This window comes from Fusarium solani, assembly GCF_023522795.1.
Source record: "Fusarium solani strain SB1 chromosome Unknown bctg00000006, whole genome shotgun sequence".
Classification (NCBI taxonomy): domain Eukaryota; kingdom Fungi; phylum Ascomycota; class Sordariomycetes; order Hypocreales; family Nectriaceae; genus Fusarium; species Fusarium solani.
The window spans coordinates 334,796-348,159 of record NW_027072151.1 but is presented as its reverse complement, the minus strand read 5'-3'; the positions used below and the strand labels follow the sequence as shown (position 1 = coordinate 348,159).

The 13,364-nt window shown below is 50.5% G+C and overlaps 5 protein-coding genes across 5 annotated transcripts; 2 read left to right on the top strand and 3 right to left on the bottom strand.

Moving 5' to 3' along the window:
* Positions 1 to 586: 586 nt before the first annotated feature.
* MRS44_009811 (uncharacterized protein) lies at positions 587 to 3,184 on the top strand (the record flags this gene model as incomplete). Its single annotated transcript, XM_065620312.1, has 1 exon — positions 587 to 3,184. The coding sequence occupies one exon, from the start codon at positions 587 to 589 to the stop codon at positions 3,182 to 3,184; it is 2,598 nt and encodes an 865-aa protein (XP_065476085.1).
* An 896-nt stretch (positions 3,185 to 4,080) lies between these two features.
* Positions 4,081 to 5,802, bottom strand: MRS44_009810 (uncharacterized protein; the record flags this gene model as incomplete). Its single annotated transcript, XM_065620311.1, has 6 exons — positions 4,081 to 4,220; positions 4,264 to 4,858; positions 4,903 to 5,121; positions 5,165 to 5,294; positions 5,473 to 5,673; positions 5,732 to 5,802. 6 exons carry the CDS (start codon positions 5,800 to 5,802, stop codon positions 4,081 to 4,083), a joined length of 1,356 nt encoding a protein of 451 aa, XP_065476084.1.
* A 735-nt stretch (positions 5,803 to 6,537) lies between these two features.
* On the top strand, positions 6,538 to 8,099 carry MRS44_009809 (uncharacterized protein; the record flags this gene model as incomplete). The annotated part of the gene is made up of 4 exons (XM_065620310.1): positions 6,538 to 6,749; positions 6,795 to 7,106; positions 7,149 to 7,447; positions 7,489 to 8,099. The coding sequence occupies 4 exons, from the start codon at positions 6,538 to 6,540 to the stop codon at positions 8,097 to 8,099; spliced, it is 1,434 nt and encodes a 477-aa protein (XP_065476083.1).
* A 126-nt stretch (positions 8,100 to 8,225) lies between these two features.
* Positions 8,226 to 11,551, bottom strand: MRS44_009808 (uncharacterized protein; the record flags this gene model as incomplete). The annotated part of the gene is made up of 7 exons (XM_065620309.1): positions 8,226 to 8,730; positions 8,774 to 9,343; positions 9,403 to 9,535; positions 9,765 to 10,272; positions 10,318 to 10,677; positions 10,728 to 11,422; positions 11,470 to 11,551. 7 exons carry the CDS (start codon positions 11,549 to 11,551, stop codon positions 8,226 to 8,228), a joined length of 2,853 nt encoding a protein of 950 aa, XP_065476082.1.
* A 241-nt stretch (positions 11,552 to 11,792) lies between these two features.
* Positions 11,793 to 13,152, bottom strand: MRS44_009807 (uncharacterized protein; the record flags this gene model as incomplete). The annotated part of the gene is made up of 2 exons (XM_046270044.2): positions 11,793 to 12,939; positions 12,983 to 13,152. 2 exons carry the CDS (start codon positions 13,150 to 13,152, stop codon positions 11,793 to 11,795), a joined length of 1,317 nt encoding a protein of 438 aa, XP_046131760.2.
* Between the last annotated feature and the right edge of the window lie 212 nt (positions 13,153 to 13,364).

The window sequence follows — 13,364 nt, the reverse complement described above, 5'->3', positions numbered from 1 at the left end:
CAGAATTCAACTTTGCAAAATCCCGTGCGGGGCAAATTGCCTTGCATAGCAGCATGGCAAAATTACAATGCATGTCAAAACTCCCATGCATACCAAGCATGTATGATAATGATCAGGAGACCAGCAGTGCCGCATGGCCTATTGAACACAGGCTAGCTGAAATGCAACAGCGAGCTCAGCCGTGGCTTGGCAGTTGCCCGGTCGTCATCATGCAAGGGAGTTTTGATAGAAGGGCTACAGCCTGATATCCGGCCTCATTATTCTTCTAATTGCGTCTATTGCAGGAGTTTCAGCCTCACTGAACGTCCAGAGCGGTGCTATCTACGCCCGTGTTCATCGACGGAGCACGCATCACTCAGCTTCGCTGTATAGCAAAGTGGCTGGGTCCTAAAATCTGGTCATCGCACCGCTCTTGGCTCCTGTGTATAAGTATTTGGCTCATTCCCACGCTGACGATGATTGAACCACCTCCTCTAAGCTTCTCGACAACCTCAACAGGTATTCATTTGCCACATCAACTACCACACCTCACAAGTCCGCCGTTTCCTTCAATCTATGTCGGACAAACCCCCATCAAATCACAATCATGAACCGTACGCTATGCCAACGCTGCGTCTCCCTCAACCTGTCGGTTTCCAAATTCCGCATCATTGACAGAGATGGGGAAGAGAACGCCGTATCTACGTTGCCTGAGTTGGCGACCACACGCCATTTTCTCGGGACCATGACTCAAATCAGGGACTCGGGAGAGCGCTGCCAGCTCTGCCAGCTCATCGCTGACACTGTTCATGATGCAACGGTCCCGCACACGGATGATGTAGCTTGTCATCTCCTCTGGGAGATGGATGGCCGTACATCAGCCGAGCCACAGGCTGGCCACGAAGCGCACAGAACTCGCAGGCTACGAGTTTGCTGGAGCGACATCCGGCTCAAGCATTATGAGGCCTACATAATGCTGGTAGCGCCTTCAAAGTACGACAAGTCCGATGTCGACTATCCTGGTCTCTTGAACGACGAAACTCAATTCCTTGGGAGGCGGATCGGTTCGAGTCACAACAAGAAGAACCTCATCCGCGAGTTTCTTCGCCTTTGCGAGACTTGCCATGACGAGCGGTGTACAGGGAGGCTAGGCATCGAGGATCCTTTCCGAGAAACCTTGAATGAGCCGTACTTCGGTGTAATCGACATGGAAAATGAGAATCTGGTCCCGCTGCGCTGCGACGATTATGGTGATGAGCTTGTTTTTGAAGCATACGCTACCGTCAGCTATGTCTGGGGAACTGGGCATAGTCGGAAGCATGCTACCCGGATTAGCAACATTCAGAGTCGACGCAAGTCCGGCGGTCTTTCTGCCGTGATCAGTCAGCTGCCCAAAGCTCTTCGGCAAAGTATCGATCTGGTCCATGGACTAGGAATCCGATATATTTGGATTGATGCTTTGTGTATTGTGCAGGATAGCAGTCACTCTTGGAATCTCAACGCTCGAGCAATGCACCTGATCTATGGCAACTCAACCCTTACAGTATGTGCTGCAGATGGCATGGACGCAACGGCTGGTCTCCAAGCCCTTGAAGATAACAATCAACTGCGGCAACGGGTTGTTAATTACGCCGAAGGAGTTCACCTCATGCTGCACCGACCGGCTGAAAGTAGCATTGAGATTACTCAGTGGAACAGACGCGCGTGGACTTTTCAAGAACGACTACTATCAAAGAGGTGCCTAATTTTCACGGAGGGCAAGATCCTCTTTCAATGTCGATCTACCGGCATGTCTGAGGATGTGTTTTCAGATCGACACGGTAGGGGCTGGTCACTGGATCTCGTCCGGGCGCCCCTGCAAATGTTGTCCCAGCTCAAGGATCGAGCGCTATGGTTCTATGCTCGCTGCGTAGCTCTCTATACAATGCGAGACTTTTACGAGCCTTTTGATATCCTAGCAGCGTTCGGTGGTATGTGTAAGCTCATGGAGAAAACCATGCGAGCGCCATTCGTTTTCGGCCTTCCAACATCCCATTTTGACCTCGCCCTTCTCTGGCAGCCAGTGGGTAAATCATCGCGACTTGAAAGAGCAGATGTATCAGATGACCCAAAGTATAAGGACATGAGGTTCCCCAGTTGGTCTTGGTGTGGCTGGAAGACAGAAGGTGCCAGTTATAACTCGGAGACGGTTGGCGGATGCATGGCCGATGTTCGGGCTTGGATTTTGACTCATACTTGGATCGATTGGCATATTCGCGACGGGTACGGCACCTTGCGGCGAGTTTGGGATACCCGCTGTGCTGAAGAGGACGAAAGTGAGGATGACCGATGGAGAGGCTACAAGACAGTCAAGTCAGACAAAGAGGCCAGTAAAGACGAAGGGAGCGAAAGCAGTCCCTCCAGCAACTCGACAGTCAGCTCACGACCACAACGACGCTTGACCGGACTCAGACGATCCATTACCGGCCCCTCAAGACGCCAGTCTACAACCCATCCGGAGCGAGACAGGGCAAACTCCATGAAAAGTACGTCACGTGAGGCTCGAAGGATACAAAGAAGACTGAGCGTCGGCTTTTCATCGGAGACGGATAAATTTGGCCGTTCATACTCTGGGTTCGCAACGCGGTTGACGGAATCGTGCGACTTTGAGTTGACCCTTCCTGAGGACCCATACAACGTTCTCACCACAGAGACAACTCAAACACGCACATCTTCTCGCTCAGTTGAAGAGTTTCCAGACCAGCTCTTTCTGCAGTTCTTCACCTGGAGAGCCAATTTCCACGTTAAACGATCTACTGCCCAAAGCAACTCGGACCCCAAGCAGTCTCCAAATGGCCCGAAAAGCATTGAACCTGAACTAGGGGAGGCTCTCTGTCGTTGCGAAATTACTGATCGTCGCGGAGACAAGTGTGGATCAGTGATCGTTGACATCGAGTGGCTCGGAAAGAAGGAAAGCGAAGGCCAGACGATGTTCACGTTCATTGCCATTTCTGACGCCAAAGAGTTCACAGAGAAGGAGTTTCCTGATTGGACGTACTATATCTCTAAAGAAAGGATTGAGTCTGAGTGGGATCTTTACTTTGTTTTGCTGGTTGAGTTTTATCCGGAAGAAGGCATATATCGGCGGATTGCACTGGGGAAGGTATTCAAAGCTGCTTTCACGCACTCGCCCATTGATCAGTGGAAGGAGATCATCCTGGGCTAAAGTCTCTTTTGTAATAGCATTTCAGAGGCAATGTCCCATGGTCTTTAATTGAGGCAGTCTGAGTTTGCGAACACGTTCTCAAAGGCACCCTTGGCAACCATGTCTGGCACCTCAACCAGTTCAATTCTCTGATCCATACTTTCTCTGGAAATACACCTCCACCCATGCATTCTTTCCCTTAGACCTTGTAGTTCCGCGGACCCTATAGCCTGCTTGGAGGGCTTGGTCCGCAACATGTGAGCCAACGAGACCACTAACACCAGTGACGACAACCTAACTGCCAAGGGGTATAGTATGCTTTGAGATATTAAAAATAGGCAAGCTAGATTAAATGGGGGAGATGAAAGGGCACCGAGGAGCTAATGTAAAGGCGCTTGTGACAGATGACTCGGTGTTTTATACTCGTGTCTAAGACGGTTTTCACATCTAAGCTCTAAATCATTGCGAGCCGAAAAGAGACCCACCACTCTGCGATAACTAGTCGGGTATGGTTAACGCTGCTGTGCCGTAAGTACGCTGAATGTAGGTTCTCGAAAGGGTAGGTTCAAGCAAAGCGGTCACTTTTAGCTTATTCCACTAGACTAAACAAGAGATCCGAAGGCATCATCTCCTAATATCTCCGAGTGGGAAAATCTAGCCACTTGTCGGACCAACAAGAGGAGCTACAGCGTCGGGTTAGACGATGATCCCGTGCGTGAACCACGGATTACTCCCCTGATCACTGGCTGATCTCGGCGCTCATGAATCCTTCGCACTGCTTACCGTAATCGAGATGAATTCCACTTTTCAGCACCGAATATCGCAAAAGCTTGCCGTTTTAAGGGAGATGGTATTCTGCTCCATATTAACCCCTATTTACAAGAGCGATAACACTAAAATAGCAGACAAAGGAAAGATCATGTCTTGGATGTCATCCTATCACAGGCTCTATCCTGCGCAAGGGATCGATATCGTGAGAGAATATCCGTCTTTGCCAGATCTGGTTGATCCATGTACTGAAAATGGGATGCCAATGCAGTCCCCAATATCACAACAGCTGTAACCGTTAGTACAAGTCATGAGTCTGGCGGCTTACTTACGTCGTCTCAATGTATTTGGAAGATCTAGAACGATCATGTCCTCGTCGCCTCGATTCCCGGGCCAGTGTCCAACACCATTGTCGAGGATATCGTTGGCATAGACACACATAAAGTTGATCCTTATGCGATCCCCATGCATCGTCCAAGGCTTTTCAAACTTGTAAAGATCCAGAGTATCCTTCTCGATATTCTCAAACAGTGAATAGTGCATCTGGGAAGCGATAGCCCAACTCTTGTAACTGTCACCCCAGACAGCATATGTAAGCTGGTGAACCGGAGTCTGCCACATCATCTTCTCATCTTCAACTCTCAGCCACCTGACGTTCTCGTGCTCGGGTGGGGGACGCATAGGATTCCAGACAGTGTCGTTGGGACCGTTCCAAAAGGGGTGTTTCGAGGGTTTCCAGAAATCGCTGGCATTCGTGACATGGTCTGGCTTTTCGAGTTCGGGTAGATATGGGTGAAGGGCACCCATGCGGTAGTGCATGAAGCCGAGTGGAGGGTTGTTGATGATGTTTCCAGAGACAACGAATGTGTCGGGATTTTCGATCTTGTGGGAGACAAGCTTGGGGATGGCACCGTCTTCGATCCAGAGCTATACAAGTTAGCAGTTGCATATAAAGAGGCTTCGACACTTACAATATCATCGTCAATCTTGACGTAGTACTTGTCACGCTCCAGATGCTGCCAAGCCTTCCAATATGTGTACGTCGCCAGGTGTCCTTCGGGTATCAGCAGTTTGTGTCGTGTCGGGTTGCTGGCGACTATTTCGTCTAGATAAAAGAGATCATCCTGGTTCTTTGTATTGACAACCCAGAGGACTTCGTCAAGCCAACCTCCGTTGTCTACCAAGTTTCGCTGCTGGGGTTAATTAAGTCCATGGCGTCTTTGCGATACTCACCTCTATGTAACACCTCATACTTTCCACTCTGCTCTTGCGGCCGTAAAAGACCAGCCCGCTCACGGTGACATTCGGTTTCACAAGCGCATCTGGCGGAGGCACGTTTTCTGGCCGTGTAACTTCCCACTCCCTGGGAAAGGAAAGGAGGGTTTGTATGAGGAACCCGGTAAATGAAAGTAAACAGCAGACAGAGAGGGCAAGCCTCAAAAGCCTGTGGCGATCTTGCAACCGTAAAAGCATTCCCATCTTGACATGACGTGGAGAGAACGAGAAACAACCAGGAAGCCACGATCTTTTATCAAACAAACGGCAGGGGTACAGTAAAGAGCACAAAGAATGGCAAAATCTGGACACTGCCTGTTGGTGGTGGTCCAGTCTCAGTTATTCCGGAGCCACTGCTTCCGTACACGAGTTGGTATGTGCGGCGCTGCCACACGCCAGGATCGGTACCATGTGGCACTGCTGTCTTGTGCGACTTTTGGCGAGATTCCCAAGTCACGGAGACGTCGCTTAATGGAGCGTAGTGACTGTTCGCAACCTCCATTCCCGCTTAGTTATCTGCCTGACGCGTCTGAGAGTGGGGTGAGTTGCGAACCCTTGATACGAGACGACCAGTTAAGGGTCGCTCTGGTGGCCATTTTGGTTCTAGACCTTTACGTGCCGGGTTTGCGGTTCGTATTCCTTCATGTCTCGTATAGAACAACCCAATTTTGGCATCGCAAATCCCCACGTGGCAGGGCCACATCCTGCGCCGCGAGCTGAGATCCGGTGTCACGGGTATTGACGTCGATCCTCCAGGAGTCAGGATGGTGTTCCACGAACAGGTACAGCCGTTGCTTGGCGTCCACATCCGGAGCAGATCACTGAGTTTGCCAACGATTATACTTTGTTTCTCCACCGTTGGCTGAACGGATCAGGAACCGGGCTGAATGCCAAGATGGGCGTTTCACAAAGCTATCACACCATTGCGTTGAACAAAGCCGAAAGAGTTGCACAGCTGCGCCATGACTGACATTCAGACAGCCACTTGCTGTTTGTTTCGGGAGGGCGTGGAACTGTGGCTTTTGGCTCCCTCAATCACAAGGCACCTGGGTAATTAAAGCAAGCCTCTTTCTTAGTTTGCCTTATTCGTCGGCTACAAAGTTTGCCTCCATCTCCTCATTGTCTTGAGTTGCCGGTTTGAGGCATTCCTCTTTGGGGAAGTGGGGTGTTTCTTATCCAGTCACAAGAGGGCGTCATCGTCACCCTCTGAAAACATTGACGACGCACCTTCCAACGACAATCACTTGAATAAAATGGCTGGTTGATGAAGTGAACTTGACTCTGTAGATATCTTCAATCAAGAGTCAATCTTGTTCCAGCATCTGCCCAACATGGCCACCCGTGTCTCCCTCCGACATGTTCAATGCAGAGCAACCAGAGCCTCGGTGAGGCATCCTATCACTCTGATGTCCTATCAACGGAGGAATATTGCGACTCGGGACATGACGGCCAAGGACTTTGAAAAGCTCAAGGTCGACAAATCTCGAATGATGGAGACTCTTCACCACACATGTTCATGGGGAACTGGGCTTAGATGGGGGAGGTAAGGAGTCACCCGAGACCGGTGAATGGCTTTAACAAAACACAGCAACCCAACAGACACTGGCATGTCCCGTCTAACCCTCTCAGACGACGACAAAAAGGTCCGTGACTGGTTCATCGAGACAGCAAAGTCCCTTGGCTGCAAGATTACAGTCGACGCCATTGGAAACATCTTCGCCGTTCGTCCTGGCCGTCAAGATGGACCTCCTACTCTGGCAGGCTCCCATCTGGATACTCAACCAACAGGTGGTCGATACGATGGTATCCTGGGTGTAACAGCGGGAATTGAAATGCTCAAGCTGCTCCAGCAGCATAACGTCGAGACCGAGTTCCCGGTGGGAGTTGTCAACTGGACGAAGTAAGTCTCCACACCCAAGAAGTTCACATCTAACATGTGCAGTGAGGAGGGTGCTCGATTCCCCATCAGCATGATGGCGTCTGGTGTCTGGGCTGGGGCAACTCCCCTGGAAAAGGCACACAGCACTAAGGAGGTCGGCGGAGATGCGACAGTGAAGTCTGAACTGGAGAGAATCGGATACTTGGGCCAGACTCCCGCCAGTTACAAAGCCACTCCCATCGGTGCTCATTTTGAGCTTCATATAGAGCAGGGCCCTATTCTTGAGCGAGCAAAGAAGAATATTGGCGTTGTTCAAGGTGTCCAGGCTTACAGGTGGTTCAAGATTGACGTCCAAGGAAGAGGTGAGTAGTCCATTCCAATCCCAACAAAGCTAACAGGTTAGACGCACACACTGGCTCTACCCCTTTGACTGATCGAGCTGATGCTCTGCTGCTGGCTTCTCGACTCATCACACACTCCCATCGTCTTGCCACAAAGCACAACGCCCTTGCTTCTACGGGTATCCTCAACCTTACCCCTGGCAGTACCAACACGATCCCCGGACATGTCAGCTTCACCATGGACATTCGGGCACCCGCAGATGAAACTGTCGAATTGGTTGAGAAAGATATGAAGCGAGACTTTGACCTCCTGGCTCAGGGCATCGATGTCGATGGACTTCTCGCCGGTTCAACTCCAAGCCTGCCCCTGTCCTTGACCTGGCAGACTGACACCATTTCTACAGCGACCAAGTTCCACCCAGACTGCATCCAGGCGGTTCGAGAGTCTGCCGAGTCTGTTCTCGGAACTAAGGATGGCATGATTGATATCTCTAGCGGTGCTGGTCACGACAGCGTTCACACGAGCAAGCACTGCCCCACCACCATGATCTTTATCCCCTGCAAGGGAGGTGTCAGTCATAACCCGGAAGAGTACTCGACTCCAGAGGAATGTGCTATTGGGGCCGAGGTTTTGTGTCAGGCGGTTTTGCGGTATGATCAGAAGAGGCGCTGAAATGCGCAACAGATGAGAATTCCGGTGATTTGAGGGGCTATCAGCACCAAAAGCCTCGATAAGTATACAAATTGAGTTTTAGAGGCTTCAAATATTCCGTGATCCATTGTTTGATAGCCATATAACTCACTGGAGGAGGAAGTGAAGGACCAACTTCTTGTATCCAGATATGCTCTCAATCAACTCTGGCACACGAATAAACTCATCCGGTCCATGTGCTACCAGGATAGATCCTGGCCCGTACAAAACCCTCTTGTCACAAAATTCATCCCTGAGTCGAGGTACGTCAGTTCCAAACGCCACTGGGGCAGCCTCAAAACCGTCAATCTCCCAGTCTAGGAGAGCCTCGGGGTATTCAAAGACCCATTTGAGCTCAATGTCTGGGTGCTTGGAGACAATTTCTGCAACCTTGACTTTGATACCGGGCAGGTCCTTGACCATGCGGACTTCGCAAAGAGCTTTTGCGGATGGGGCGACGATGTTGTGCTTCTCGCCTCCTTCCAGGGTTCCGATATTAAATGTAGAAGGACCAAGGAGGTCAGATTCAGGCCAGGTTGCTGCAGAGAGGTCATTGAGCACAGCTAGAAGAGCAGAAGTTGCGCTCTTTCCAAGATGAGGGTATCCCGAGTGACTGTTCATTAGTCGGATACTCAACGAAGCTTCAGGTGACTTACCAGGCAAAGCCCTTGGCAATGACTTCAAAGGCCACTTGTCCCTTGTGTCCTTTGGCAAGTTTACTCTCTGTTGGTTCAGCAAAGATGCCAGATTCCCAAGTTATCCCCATATCATTGGCAGCAATCATTCCATGGCCGCCATTCTCCTCGCCAACCACGAACAATAGCCCGACGTCTCCTTCTTTAAGCTTTCCTTCCTTTCTCAGCTCTTCAACGGCGACAATTTGAGCGGCCAGTGGTCCCAAATCATCAGAAGACCCCCTTCCCCTGATAATATCACCGTCAATGGTCAGCGGAATATGCGGTGGAACCGTGTCCATGTGTGCTGTGACGAGAATGCGTGTCTTGCGTGAGGAACCAAGATAAGCGTAGACATTGTGACGATCAGATCCAGGTGCAATAGGAATGCGCTCAACCGTGTATCCAAGGGCTTGAAGATGCTGTTCCAAAAAGAGACCAATATCGAGTTCCAGCTCGCTAGTGCTGACAATCGACATAAGCGACTTGAGAAGGTCGACAACCGGATGATCCATATGAGAAGCCATTTTGAAGTATGATGAGTGTAAATGTCTGCATCATACAGAGTATAAAAGGGCCCGAAATCTCGGGTCAAATGTCCGAAATCTCACGGATGAGCTCCGATCTTATGAGTCACGCTCCGCACGTCGCGCCATTTGCGGAGTTTCACCCAGTAGCAGCTCGATACGTGGTTTTCATTATTAATGCTGTCGATTCCTTCTGGAAGGTCAAACTTTGGACCCGCTACCCCAGGTCAGTCGGTGAAATCTGGGGAGATTCATCATTGAATACTAACCTGTCCATTGGCTGCCCCTATTTCATTATTCGCCCTTATCTCTCAATGGACCGCCAAACAATGTTCCTCTAAGTAAACACTATGACAGAAAAGTTCTTAAGGTAAATGGCTTCGGTGAGAGATTGAGGACGAATCCTCTGTAAAGGAGAATGTCAGAACGCCGTGTCCAATGCGCACACTCCCATCCTTCACCTGCGTGCTCATGTTCTGCATCATTCCCAAGCTCTACACGCACACCAATTGCCTTTGGTACCCTCTGGGAGGCCGGGTTTGGGACGGGCCGAAAACAGAGCACATATGGCTTGACTGTGAGCACGCTATCATCAACGTATCTGCGGCACTCTCCAACGGCGCGAAGCCCGCTATTTTCGTACTGGAAAATGAGACCTCGGCAAAGACCTGTGTCCTTGTCGTAGAATCCACGGATTGACTGAATTCCGTCCAGGGGAGCCCACGAAAAATAAGCATCGTCCACATCAGGGTTAAAGTCCTGCATCGAGAATGGCTTTGGGAACTTGTCTCTCCCCAAGGTGCCATGGCGAGCCCCAAGGACTGGAACTGACTGCTGTCCTACAGGCTCTCCGTAAATCATTATGAGGGGAGTTCCATACCCTAGCAGGCTATCTTGTGTAACTCGCTTCCCCAGTTGTCCTATAATGATTTCGCCAGCGAGGTCCAGGCAAGCCTAAGCAGTCAATGAACTGTTCTATCCAGAGACACTATTACTTACGAGCATGCTAAAGCCCCGGTCAGTTAAGCGGCACCCCAAGACGGTTATTTGATCGTCTGGAGCTATGGGCATATAAATCCAGACGGTTCGTCGATGACTCTGACAAATCCGCCGATACTCATCCACGGCACTCGAGTCCTCGGAACGATGGACATGGACTCCAGCGGGGCTGCTAAAGGAAAAGAAGAAGGAAACTCCAGAGCATAGACTCAGGTCAAAGGCACAAAGATGCCAGGGGCCAATTTGTACTGGAGCTAGGCTTCTAGGGTTAAGTAAAGTAGAGGGCACAGGAGGGGTGTCTGTATTCCAGGTTGCAAGTCCCACAACGTTTTTGGGCAGACGTAAACGAAACCGTTTGTCCTTCGAGAAGTGAGTTTGGCAGGACTAATCAACGGGAGAAACAATCATACCTTGGCTTCAATATATATCTGGGAGTTGGCGACATAGATAATAACGAACGCCAGCTCTTTAAATACCTTTCCTGTATAGGGAGGTGGGTTTTCGAGCCTTTCGATCTCGCAGATGCCATCATTATCGATGGTGATCCTAAGGAAAGGTGGCGTTTGAGGTGACGGGTTTGGTATGGGGGGTCCTCCTCGTTTCCAGGATAAAACTCGGTTCAGCGAGATTCTAGAGAATTGTCGTGGTGGCCGTAGGTTTGACGCGAGGCCTATAACTGACACGGACCTCCAGAACAGTTCATGGCGAGAGAAATTTCGAATCAGCAGGGCAAGTTCTGGAGGAAGCCAGCCCAATTGAGAAAGGCCCGTAATATCAGCCACCTTTTGGAGGGCTGAGAGGTCGACATGCCTTTCGGCAAGGCGGATGAGTTCTGCCTTGGGCCATGGGTTTCTATAGGAACCCAAGGTCCAAAGTCGAGCCACGGCCTCATTCTTTTCTAGGCCAAGAACTTCCTTGGAGCATGTGATGAAGATGCTGTAGCAATCGTAATGGACAGTGACGAACTCGGGTGCGGCGGCACAGCTTCTACACCCAGCACGGCGACATAGACGAAGCCCACATGTTATCGTCCACATGTCGTGCCGAGGGAATAAGAATGGCGGAATAGTCCCTTGGTAAGCAGTGGAATCATCGTTTCTATACACTACCGCTGTTAGCACAAAGGACGGGTCAGTGGCGGAAGCTGCTTACACGTAACAACTCTTTCGCCCTCGGATACGCCGTCTCCGCAAGCACCGCATCTCGGCTGGAGTGGGAGGTGTTTGTATCCCATCTTGGGCACATGCAAGAGCTGAATGCTGACGGTGAGTTGACTTTTCTGTGGGGGCTAGAGCTGACAGTCGATTCTCCAACAGGGGTAATGCTAAGCGACGGCTACCACATATGGGCTGAGGATGGGGAAATTGTTTGCATTGTGTGTAGCTAAGTATTCCGCTCTAGGAAGGGGTAATAATTTAGAGTAGTATATAGCTATATAATACAGTATAGATAGAATAGAAGATAGTTATCCATGTCTAGATAAAGAATACTCCGGCCAAGACCGCAAAAAGCCCCCAGTAAGGTGCCAAAACTCCAGCTCCAGAGGTAGGTGTGCTTGCCGGAGAGCTAGTCTCTGTCGCATTGCCAGTAGATTCCTTCAAAGTTCCCACTCCAAGCTCCAAGTTCTGGCCGTCCCAGACAGTGTAGTAGCCCTTCAGCACAGGACTTCCAATCACCCACACAGTTGCAAGCTCACTGATGGGCTCGGGAGAGTGAAGGATAACGCCTTGGCACTTTCCGGGGTGACCGGGATGTTCTCCCAAGTTGAATGCATCAGCGGGCATGGTGAGGTTGACCAGCTTGTCGCCAGATCCAACAGTAAAGGTCAACTCTGGCTTGAGCTTCTCCATCACATCGCAAGGAGCTCCCCAGACGCCAAGCTTGTCGAGGAGCTTGATCTCAGGGCTGATTGCAGCGTACATGTCCTTGGCAGTCTGGTGATCAGGAGCCATGATGAAAGCAGTACCGGTATCGAGAAGAGACACAGCCTGGGTGAATGACTTGCTGGTGGCCGAGTTCTTGACAGATTTCTTGTCGATGTAAAAGGTAGGATTGTCGATGAACCACTCTCCGACCAATGCTGTAACAGTAGCGTTGAATGGGACCTTGGTCAACTCTCCTTCATACTTGGAAGAGTCGATGCCTCCAAGTGTGGCTTCACCAGAGGCAGAATCACGGCCAGAGTTGAGAAACAGCGAAAATACTGGCGGAAGTTGTCCCGATTTGACAAGGTTCCAAAACGTAGTCGTAAAGGTCTTGTTAAACTCGTGGTTAAACACAGATGCCCCTGGAGGACCGAGACCAAAGATGCCATCAATGTTGGGGCCCAGAGGGTTCTCGCCAAGCTCTTTGGGATACTCGTTACTGAGGAAAAAGGTCTGGTTCTCGGCTATGGCGTCGCCAATGGTGACCACGTCCGTGACGATCCGACCTTGCATGGTGACAGGTTTGGCCAGGGGCTCGGCGTTGCCAGCAGTACCATAGCTAGCCTCGTACTGGTAGTTGGGCTCCTTGGAGTACGTGGAAGACTTTGAAGGGTCATAGGTGGTGTAGTTGCTGCAGGATGTGCATCCTTTCTTGGGTAGGACGAGGTCTGTAGAGCCGGTATCGAAGAGAAGGTTGCTAAGCTGTTAGTTAGGGACAATTACACGTCCGGCAGACTTACAATTCTTGCCCAGGAGTGCCGACAGAGACCTTTCCGTACCATTGGTAGTCGGTACCGTCCCACCAATTGTTGAGCTTCACTTTGATGGGCTTTGCAGATCGAGCAAGCTTGGTGAGAGGTTCAGCTGAAGCCGTGGCCAGGCCAGCAACGAGGGCAGAGGTAAGCTTCATGCTGAAGGACGAGACAAAGACAAAGACAAAGACAAGAGATAAAGACAAGAGATGATGAGTTGATTGACATGAACCAGACAAAACTTGCTTTATATGCACACATGGCCTACAGTCCATCCATTGCTGTCAGCAATGCTTCGCTGCAAGTGGATAACATCACCATCGCAAGGTGAGCAAGGCAGGGGTTATGATTGGGCTGCTCGCCAATCAAC